Source organism: Eurytemora carolleeae, unplaced genomic scaffold (genome assembly GCF_000591075.1).
Source record: "Eurytemora carolleeae unplaced genomic scaffold, Eaff_2.0 scaffold141, whole genome shotgun sequence".
Classification (NCBI taxonomy): Eukaryota; Metazoa; Arthropoda; class Copepoda; order Calanoida; family Temoridae; genus Eurytemora; species Eurytemora carolleeae.
The window spans coordinates 354,642-366,416 of NW_019396386.1; the positions used below are offsets into that span (position 1 = coordinate 354,642).

General features: G+C 33.6%; 1 protein-coding gene across 1 annotated transcript; it reads left to right on the forward strand.

Moving 5' to 3' along the window:
• Positions 1 to 282: 282 nt before the first annotated feature.
• Positions 283 to 5,835, forward strand: LOC111702188 (uncharacterized). Its single transcript, XM_023473799.1, has 9 exons — positions 283 to 520; positions 1,014 to 1,104; positions 1,241 to 1,372; positions 2,061 to 2,137; positions 2,543 to 2,627; positions 2,882 to 2,986; positions 3,720 to 3,854; positions 4,558 to 4,689; positions 5,211 to 5,835. The coding sequence occupies exons 1-9, from the start codon at positions 360 to 362 to the stop codon at positions 5,397 to 5,399; spliced, it is 1,107 nt and encodes a 368-aa protein (XP_023329567.1). The 5' UTR covers positions 283 to 359; the 3' UTR covers positions 5,400 to 5,835.
• The last annotated feature ends 5,940 nt before the right edge of the window (positions 5,836 to 11,775 follow it).

Sequence of the window (11,775 nt, forward strand, 5' to 3'; positions counted from 1 at the left end):
ATTTTGGGAAAACAGTTTTAGAGGGAAATTAAAGAATTTTTGGGTAAAACGTGTTAAATTTGCGGGGGGATAGGAGTAATTCTTCAAAAAAAAAATCACCCTTGATTTTTTCTTTATCCGAATATTTTTGGCTATTTGCGAATTCTTTTTGCGAAAAGAATAATTTTCATCAGTTTTTTATTAGAGAATTAACGCAATCTCTCCCTCATTGCAACTATCCCCGGCCCAACGTACTTACTTGAAGCAGTTTTGCGGATTTTTCTGTTTTCATTCGATGAACTTTTCAGGGCCGTGATGATCTACGCTTAACGTTCGATGACGACTCTGACCGGGACGAGGCTGAGGCTAGCGAGGACGATATGGAGGATGAACCCGAGGACGAGGAGAAGAAGAAAGAGGACGAGGGGGCGGAGGATTCGGTTGAGGCGGAACCAACCAAAGTTCAAGTTCGCCAGCCTTGTATTCTAATATTTGACAGTTTAGCTGGTGGAAGTAAAGCTAGAACCTGTCAAACCTTGAGGTAATTGCTCGCTATGCAGGGACTAACACCTCCTTCTTTCAAAAATTCTTTTCCCATTAATCAAAATTCTTTTTTAGTTGGCTTAAAAGAAATTTTACTTGTGACGTTGTTAACTTATCATAACCTGACTTATCATAAGAGAATCATTTAAATATTCGTACATACACCCCTTAGAGGGAGTGTAAATTTAATTTTATGGTGCATATTCGATTCACAACGGTACCCTTAAAAGTTTTCTCCATGAAGTTTGAATTAGACATCCAACTTTTTTGTTTTTGAAAACTAAATGTTAGTGTTGTTTTCTACAAATGCAATGCCTGCTTTAGAAAAAATTGCGAAGTTAACGGAATATAATACTAATCAAGCTAGGAAATAGATTTTATTTTATTACATTAAGGTTACATAAGTACCGTTGTAAATCAGACATGCTCCTGTAGTTAACTGAATTGTTATTTAAAATTACAACTGCAATCATTTTAAAACTTATGTTTAGGGATTATTTAACGTGTGAATGGAAGGAAAGAATGTCTGGCCAGGAACCAAGGATATTTAATAAAACAAATATGCCCGGCTGTTCACCCAAGGTAAAATGTTTATCGAGTAGTAACTAATATGATAAATGTTAAACAATAAATGATTATTCCAGCTGTTGATGAAAATCCACAAGTTATCACGAAATGCGGGAATAAAAAATGACTAAAATATATATTTGTTGAACAGGTTCAGCAGCAACCAAACTTCAGTGACTGTGGTATCTACTTACTGCAGTATGTTGAAAGTTTCTTTAAGAGTCCCATACTAGACTACACACTTCCTATTACTTCCCTTAAATCTTGGTTCCCGGAAGAAGAGGTAAGATATTCAAATACCCCGGGACCGGATTTAATGAACTTGAGCTAGGTCGCTGAACTACCCACTACAGATTCAAATACAGTGTAGTGATAGGACATGGGCAAATCCTGAATCACCAATCCCATGTCCCAAAGATTTATACAACTGCACTTCAACACTAATTATTTGAATCGAGTAGATAGTTCAGCCGTCAGCGACCTAGCTAAATTCAAGAAATCCGGTTCCCGACCCGTCAGATATTTTTTCTATTTGAATATTATTATTGAAAAATTATTTACGATTATAAAATAATTTTAGTAGGAAACAGTTATTTCTCACTTATAATTCACACAATTTCCCCGAATTTTAAACTTCTTTTAAATTCAGTGCTTAGGATCCATTCAATTTTGATGCGGATCCGGATCCTGGATCCGCACTGGAAAAAATGGATCCGAATCTCGATCCAGATTATTTCATAATAATTTACTGAATATTTTTAACAACACCGAATTTTCAATTTTTTTTTGCCTCTTCTACGCTAATTAGGAACTATTTATAAATCAGGAAATTTTTATAATCTCTTTTTTCAATGGTTCACGGATCCGGATCCAGGAAGCCAAAATCTTGCGGATCCAACGGATCAATACCTTAAGCACTGCTTTAAATAGTCGGGTTTATGTACTTATATTACATTATGTTTATTGTGTAGGTCCGAGGGAAAAGAGCGTATATTGCAGAACTTATTCGAAACCTGGCTAGCTCTCAGAACCCCGGCAAACAATTCAGGTAATTTGCAATATCACTCCTACATACTTGTTTCAACTGTCCGGTAATGTCAGGTCTCAGTGACGCATATGGTGTCAATAGAGATTATACACACATTCAATACCTCATTATTTATCTTTCAAATCTAATTATCCAATCAGAGAAAAAAGTGCATTTAGTGCTATACGGTAAACGAAACCATCTAGTAGTATTGAAACCAGGATTAATTGATAAACATATTGTCAGAACAAAATTTGAATGTTTTTTATGATTTTCCTTCAAAATTCTTAAAGCCGTATTGCTTTTAATCTGGCTTTATTTTATTTAGTTTTAATACTTTTTTTGACGTAATTTTATCAAGGTTTTATACGAAAGATATGGGGGATAGGGTTTTTGTTCTCCTTTTTATGAACTCTAAACATTCAGGTATCCTGAGATAATGTTCCAAGGAGACCAGGAGGAGGATATGGACGATGAACAAGGGGAGACCAGCAACCAGGGTTCCGTTAAGGTTTGGTTCTCCTTCAGTAATTTATTATTCTTACACCATCCCCCCCCCCCCCNTTTTAACTTTTTATGGGGAATAAAAAAAATTGATCAAAAGTAACTTAAATAAAGAATAATTTTAAGGGGAATAAAAAATGATCAAAAGTAACATAAAAGAAGGGTAATTTTAAGGGGAATAAAAAAGTTGAGGAAAAGTATCATACATTATCAATTCTACCTCACAAATGTTTCAAGTTGTCAACCCAACTTAATATTTAGTTGACCGCTACTTCTGGAGCAACTATGGTCCGTCTAACCGGCGGCACTTACACTTCTATGATGACCCAGGATAAATTTAGGCTCATGGGGAAGAAAGGCAATCAGGTGAATAAATATTTTTATGAAGCGATTCTAAACGCGATTTTAAGTGTCGTGTCCGATTCACAACGGTAACCTTAGACGTGTTTTTTATGATAAGATTGAGAAGCGTTTCTTTTTTTGAAATATGATTATTTTTAATTCTGTTTTCTCAATGTAAAAGTAAAATGCTGAATTCTGCCAACAGAAAGGTTAAAATTAAACACTTGTCAGCCTATAAAAACGACGGTGTCTACATTATTGATCAGATTAAGGGTTTAAGATATCTATGTGAATCGGCATGCTCCACTTAAGTGGAAATTAAAAGACAGGCCCTTTTAATATGATTTGGCTTTAAAAAGGTACCAGGATTTGGTTAAGTTACTTTTTACAGCATTGGGTACAATTTTTACATGCCTTAGATACCACGAAGTCGTACAAATTGAAAAATTTCTGTAGTATAAACAGACCCTGGTCAGATTTAACGCTGACCAGGGTCCATGCTTTTGGGCTATAGAAGGCTCCAACATGCTTTTGGGGGTTTTTTTTGGAGAAGGCTCCGATGCAAACATTAAAAAAATCAACAACAAAAAATGATCTTTTTTAAATTCCCCTCTTACCCTNAACTTAAAATATTTCTTCAGGAAGGCGCACTCGTAAATTGTCCGTTAACAGGGTCATTACTTTTAATACATTGTTTCTCTATTTTATTAAGAAAATTATTTTTATTTAAAAATTTGAAAATATATTTTTTGTTCAGATGCGACCAACTCTGCCAGCTGGAGTTACAGTTACCCCCACCGGCGTTACCGTAACACCCGCCGGACCTTCTGGGGTTAAACTGGGACCGTCGGCGGTCAAGATTATCTCAAATGTTACCATTCCTAGCATTCAGGTGAAAAATATATATATATTATTTCGTTGCTTCATTAACAATATGCATTCGTCAATCATAATAGAAAATTTCCTTATGTGATGATACCACTGCTCTAGCCACATGTGCAAATATTAACCGGTTTACACCAAACCAAGATGTGAACGCTCTCGCGAATAAATCAAGCAGATTTTTGCCAATTATTCCTTTCACACTCGTGCTAAAAACTAACGCGTTGCTTTATAGAATGTATATGTATATGTACACAAAATTATAGTAAATCCAAAGACCAGGGCGTTGCGACACTTAAAAGTCGAGGCTGCCTAAAAAAATAGAATAAAAAACTTTCATAGTTGTCTAGATCTCAATGGATTTTATCAACTGTGGGTTGAGAACTAGCACACAAGCAATCAATTGCTTCAAAAACTATAATTATGATAGTCCGTCTTCAACAGGGTTTTCAATTTATTCCTGATCAATTTTGTTTCGTAAAAGCCTGATGGAACCCTTCCTGAAAATTGATCCACCATTAAAACTCGGTTAAGAATTTTCTCAACAATAGTTTCTTAACTATTCTTATTCTTATTCTTATCCCTTTGAAAACAATTCTAGAAGAGGATAATTCATCAATATATTAAACTGAGTTTATTAATCCCTAACAATATCTCCTTGGTTTACTCTTATTGCTCTAAATGTTTAACTAATATTGATGTTATTGTTGCAGTTGGTGAACAGAAAGGTTTCCATGGTTAGCTCTAGTTCTAGTTCTCCTCTAGATCCTTCATCAGCTCAGCAACAAGCAGATTGTCAGGGGGTTCAGACTAGTCCAGATTCTACTAGTCATGGTACAGAACAGGTTAGTCAGGGGGGTTCAGACAAGTCCAGATTCTACTAGTCATGGTACAGAACAGGTTAGTCAGGGGGTTCAGACAAGTCCAGATTCTACTAGTCATGATGTAGAACAGGTTGGTCAGGGGGTTCAGACTAGTCCAGATTCTACTAGTCATGATACAGAACAGGTTGGTCAGGGGGTTCAGACTAGTCCAGATTTTACTAGTCATGGTAAAGAATAGGTTAGTCGGGGGGTTTAGACAAGTCCAGATTCTACTAGGTATGATATAGAACAGGTTGATAAGTGGACTAAATTTTCAATGACTCTGTCCGATTCACAACGATATCCTTAAATCCTTGGTCGGTGCAAGAAAAATAGAGATATCCTTTTTCCTATCTGCAAAATCGATAATTTCAAATTGCAGGTTCCAAATATCAAACCTATTTATATATGAAACCTATTTATATAGAAATTTTCCATTGTGGGTTCGCTGAATGATTGAGACCTTTGAGGAGTTGTTTTTAATGATTATTATTTGTGTTCAGGGTGAAGGACTGGACATGGAAGTAGAAAACGGAGAAGTATGTGTTGAGGAGCATCCTGATTCTTCTCTCATCCAACCAAACCTAGCGGAGGATCAAGATAACAAACGGAGGCTGGAGGACGCCTCCAACCTTCAGAATAACAAGAGGATGAAACCAGAGGAAATCCGGCCTCAGGAATCCAATCCTTGAAGCCATCCTCCAATTAATCTACGAGCTGTGATTATCTCGAGGTCACCTGGAGGTCAGTGAAGTGACCTCTCCTGTCCTCCTGAGACTGATTTTGGTTAAAAATGTAAATTCATTCTGGTTTATTTGGACTCTTTGGCTAGAATTTATATTATTTTTCTTGTTTTAGTTCTAATGTGATCATTGTATTGTACATACGGCGTATCTTGTACATCAGGATATATTACGATTAGGAACCTTCAAGTGTACTGCAGCATTGTAATGCACTTTAATCTACATTTCATGAGGGAGAAATGAAAACAATTCAGTACACTTCAAGAAATGTTTCTGGTGTAAATCTTGGTTTTAACTTGTTTATACTTAATGGATGATATTTTGTTATAGTAGTATTATTATTATTATTTACTTCATACTGAATATAAACCAATTCTTCAATTCACTTTTGTTTTTGCTTTAATTTTGTCACAGACGGTAGTGCTTGTATTGAGAGGAAAAGTGGACTGCCGCAGAAGCGGAATAATGGAAGTAAAATCCGGTTTGCTTGGGCCGATCGTAAAAATGGTTTTTCGATCGCATCCGGTAAAACAAATTATCTGTTTGGAAAGGGTAAATTTAACTTTCTTCACTTTCTCCAAAAGCTTCGCAAGTTTTTTTCCTGGGGTGTTAATTTTGGAAAATATAAACCCCTTATTTTGTTTACGCTGTTCGGGTGAATAAAGTTCTTTTGGTTGAGAAAAAAGCTTCTCTCTCTTCTGTTAAATAGGTCACAGGACCTTTCCTTCTGACGACATCTTTAAAAAAAATAGATTTTTAAAAACATTTATTACACCCAGACTGGGCATGCTAGGAAGGTGTGTACTGATCTTTTCTAATGTCGTCTGTTTTGTACAACATGTTCTAACCTTAAACCCTGAAGTGCAACTCCCATTAACACACTGACTAACCCCGATTACTGAAGGCAACAAATTTAAAAAAAATCTAAATAGTCAGCTAACGGAAAACATATGCTTCATCATCATTTGCCTATGGGGTAATGTTACATCGTCTATACGCAACATCCCCCCTACTGAACTTCTGACCTACTAACTTTCCGACCTACTGCAATATCGGACCCACGCCAGCTGTTTATTTTAGTATTATTTGAGGGTTAGGTTAGGTTAAGACAATTTCTGGGCCGAGCGCTGCGGCTAGGACAGGCTAGGGGGCCGAGCGCCGCGGCTAGGGGGTCGGGCGCTGTGGCCACAATTCAATAAAGCAGCTGTAATACCACGTGCTAGTAGGTCGGATGTGTAGCATAGCGGATTTGGCGTAGGTCAGAAGTGGAGTATGGCGGATATGTGTAGGTCGTAAAATACACCACCGTTTGTAGGTCATACTTTATCAACTCAGCTAGCATTAGAAAACATTTGATCCAAAGTTTCAGGTCCCTGTGACCTCTGGTCACTGAGTTAAAGCATCCTAAAGTTCTGGCCTCGAGGCATTTTTAGACCTGACCTCACATGCTTTAATTGATTGGAACTTTTTTGTTAAATAAGATATCAAGCTATTTTGAAGACATTTTTACTGATAACTAAATTTATAAATTCTAATTAAATTTTAGTTTTATTTGACAATTGCCAAGAAATTGTATTTATATTTTTTGACATCGACTTTTTTTCGAGGTTATCCTCTGATTTTCGCAAATTCTATTTTGAGATTCATCAAAATGTATTTAATGATTTTTCAAAGCTTCATCTTAAGCATTTACTTGTTGTTGGAGCTCGAGCTTGTTAACCATAATTTTACGTTTTTACACGGAAGTTTGTAAAAAAAAAAAGTGTTGTGCAAGCAGATGCACAATATGCAATGCAAAAATTGGTAAAATTTGAAATAAAAACAATATTAATACGATTATTAATACTCTTATACCCCCCCCCTCTCAAGTTTCTACTCCATTAAATATATAAGGTTTGTACGTATCAGTTTGCAAAGATCAATGACCTCTGCAGAGTAAAACTATTAAAATATAAATATGTTTTGTTAAGATAGGTCTAAAAGGGTTTCGGTTAACAGTTGAGTATTTGTTAGTTTTTGGGACTGAAATGTGAAGGGTATTTTTTTAGACCAAGTAAAAAAGTTTTCATGTTAAAACAAGTTCTAAATTAAAATCATGGTTTCCACGTACTTTGCATTAACAATGAAATGGAATGCAGCAATAATTTCCTAGAGATTATCTAAATACATAATGCATATATTATTCGTATATTTCTGATTGTGTGTTCTAATTCAATCAAAGCCAGCACGAATGGGTCCAAATTTGTTTAATTCTCGATAAAAAAAAACAAGATATCAGCGATTTTTTTATCTTAGACATTTATTTTTAAATGTAATAACAATAGAGGCTAAATAAACAACATAAAAGCTGGTTACAATTAAAAGAGGCGAAGCACCCTGTAAGTAGTGTTGTCAATAGTTTTTAAAAACTATTGATTTTCGTTGTGACCCATCGTTTTGAACTTTCAAAAAACGAAAACCAAATCAACGCTACGACAGCTTTTTTCAAAAACTATCGTTTATGAAAAAATGAATCTGAGTTTTAAATTTTCTTCATGAAGTTTATGAATACTGTTTTAAATGTTTTTTAGCGAAAGCAGTAACCTGAATGTTTTCGGATCCAAGGGGTTTCCAACCAAAAAATGTATTTTGTCTATTAGGGTTGTTAACGAACGGTCGTCACTCGTCGTTAACAGTAATTAACGATTGATAACAATCATTAGAAATTAAATAGACCTGTCTAACGGATCGACGGAAAACTACTTATTCGTTTTTTCACTTAAAAAAATAATCGTAATAAACGACCGTTTCGTTTTTTGGTTGGTATTCGTCGCTATTAAAACGAAACGATCGTTTTGAAAAAACTGCAAACGATCCATCCCGGTACCTGTAAGTCCGATAGAGATATAGAACGATCAATATTAAATGTTTATTTTCTATTTTAAAATGATTTATCTGTTTTGACTGCAGAGTATTCAAACCGAGGGCAATGTACTCTGTACTAAAGAAAGCCTGGCCAGGGTTTGCGAAACCTATTTCGCAAGCTTTGCAATTTTTCTGCAGATTTCATACAAATTTTAAAGAATTACAAGCACTTTTGGTAGACATGTTTCTTGTTCGGTAAGTAGATACAATCCACAATTCTGTGGCAGTTGAAATTTTTAGGTTTTTGTTAAATGTTTTTTATTTATCAAAATTCATATTTTTAAGTGGCTTTAGGTTTCGCCTTGGTATTGCAAAAAGTCAGACTTTAGACTGCCCCCCCTCCATTTTTGGCCTTGGTGTTGTATAAAACCTAAAAGTGCATGGTTGGCCCCAATGCACTTTATCAGGGATTTCAAATGCATTCTGCATTCATTCTATGAAACTGCAGCTACACAACCTCATTACAAAGCTCTTTTGTTTTGGCTAAAAATCCAAACTGGTTTTAGAACCAAACAAGTGGAAACACAGTGTTACCCGAAAAACATGTGACGATATTTTAAAAATGTCACTTCTTGTCCGAAATGGTTAAAAAATGTCAATCATGTCAGAAAGTAGGTTTTAAGTTGTAAGGTGAACACGATATTAAAGGGAGAGTGAGCGTAATTTCAAGTGACCCTCCATGCAAGGACGGCAATGCCCGATTCACAATGATTCCCTTGAAACCTTTATCTAATCAATAATGAGGAAGATATTGTAATTTTTCTTGGTTTAAAAGTGTTTAATTCGAATAATTCTTTCCCTGAAATAGAAATGCGCAAGTCATGCACTATTGCAGAGAAACTACATTTTATAACAAACAGTTAAAAAATTGTTAACATTGATATCTTTTCATACTTTATTAGAAGAAGCTTTTAAGGGTAGCATTTGTGAATAGAACCTTTTATATTACTTTAATATTCATAAGTTAAGATTTAGCCTGACAAAAAAGTTGACAAATAATCAGCAGTTGCCAGTTAAGTGTTTTCGATATTAAATACTTGCTGACTTTTTAACAAGGAAATCTAAATCTCAGAACTCAGAAGAATAATTTCATATAGTTGGTTGGTAATTTCATTGATTAATTTCATTTCACAAAATAATTAAAGAATTCTATTGAAATAGATTTTTGTTGTTGATTTATTTAAAAAGATGTTTCTGAGCAAAAATTTGTGTTTTACGCTTTTGCTACGATTTCGTTAAAATGATGTTTTTGATGGTTCTTGAATTTAAAACAACAACAATATGAAAAATGTTTAGATATTCTAAACTGACGCGAATTTTGTTGAGGCATTTCAATTTTTTTAAAAAACTTTTAAACCAAATTTTTGAAATTTTGATTATTCATAAACCATCCGTACGGTCACGTGAGGTCCCATACCAAATTTGGGCCCGATCGGCTCAGCCGTATACAGTAACAGTATAAAAGATACAGTATACGATATACAATATACAATATACAGTATACAATTTACAATTTACAATATACAATATACAATATACAATATACAATATACAATATACGATATACAATATACAATATACAGTATACAGTATATTGCATAAAATATACAGTAAACAGTATACAGTATACAGTATACAATATACAATTTACAGAATACAGTATATAATATAAAATATACAATATGCAGTATACAGTGTACAATATTGAATATACAGTTTACAATATAGAATATACAGTATACAGTATACATATACATTGTACAATATGCATCATACAATATATAGTGTACAATATACAATATAAAAAATGCAATAAACATTGTACAAATATCTGAATTATTCTAGGCTCTAGGATCTATAAATGTTCTTGGTTCTAGGTGTTAGGTTCTAGTTTCTAAGTTCTAGGTTCTAGGTTCTAGGTTCTAGGTTCCTAGTTCTCTGTCCTAAGACAAGGTTCTAGGTTCCAGGTTTTAACTTTCAGGTTCTTTATGTTCTTAGTCCTGGTTGCTGAATTCTAGGCTCTAGGTTCTAGAATCTATGTTCTAGGTCCTAGGTTCTAAATTCTAGGTTTTAGGTTTTTGGCTCTAGGTTTTAATTGTTAAAGATTCTTTTAAATTCTTTAAATTCCTTTTTAAAAAAATTCTTCTTTCCAAGTCATAAATTCAAATTGTCTTAAAAGTTATGCTAAGTTTTCACCTTTTCACAATCTATTTCTTTTTAATAATTTTTTTTAAATAAAACAAAAATATTCTATTATAATAATTCTTGATAATAAACTTAAAATATTTCTTCAATTCCTCTATTCTTTCAACTTTTATCTATCTTCTACCTTCTATCTTCTATCTTCTATCTTCTATCTTCTATCTTCTATCTTCTATCTTCTATCTTCTATCTTCTATCTTCTATCTTCTATCTTCTATCTTCTATCTTCTATCTTCTATCTTCTATCTTCTATCTTCTATCTTCTATCTTCTATCTTCTATCTTCTATCTTCTATCTTCTATCTTCTATCTTCTATCTTCTATCTTCTATCTTCTATCTTCTATCTTCTATCTTCTATCTTCTATCTTCTATCTTCTATCTTCTATCTTCTATCTTCTATCTTCTATCTTCTATCTTCTATCTTCTATCTTCTATCTTCTATCTTCTATCTTCTATCTTCTATCTTCTATCTTCTATCTTCTATCTTCTATCTTCTATCTTCTATCTTCTATCTTCTATCTTCTATCTTCTATCTTCTATCTTCTATCTTCTATCTTCTATCTTCTATCTTCTATCTTCTATCTTCTATCTTCTATCTTCTATCTTCTATCTTCTATCTTCTATCTTCTATCTTCTATCTTCTATCTTCTATCTTCTATCTTCTATCTTCTATCTTCTATCTTCTATCTTCTATCTTCTATCTTCTATCTTCTATCTTCTATCTTCTATCTTCTATCTTCTATCTTCTATCTTCTATCTTCTATCTTCTATCTTCTATCTTCTATCTTCTATCTTCTATCTTCTATCTTCTATCTTCTATCTTCTATCTTCTATCTNAGGAAGAAGGGGGGGGGGGTGCGGGTTGAAAATATATAAATTAAGGAGAGAAATTAGGAGAGGTGGAGGGAGTGGAGTAAATAACAAAAAAAAGTTCAATTTTTTCAAGTTATTTTTTAATTTCTCTTGTCAATATTTATCATCTACGTTTTTATGTCATTTTTTTATTTTCTATTTTGTCCTATTATCATCTTTTTGTTTTACTTTTTTATTTGTTAATCTTTATGTCTGCTTAATAAATGCCACATTTCATGAGGTATTCAAGAATTTTTTAAATTGATATCTATCCCTTCACAAAATTCACGCACTCTCCCTTTTAAAACTCTAGATAATTGTTACCATTGAATGTTTAGAAGAGGTGAAAGTTAGTAAATAAAGTGAA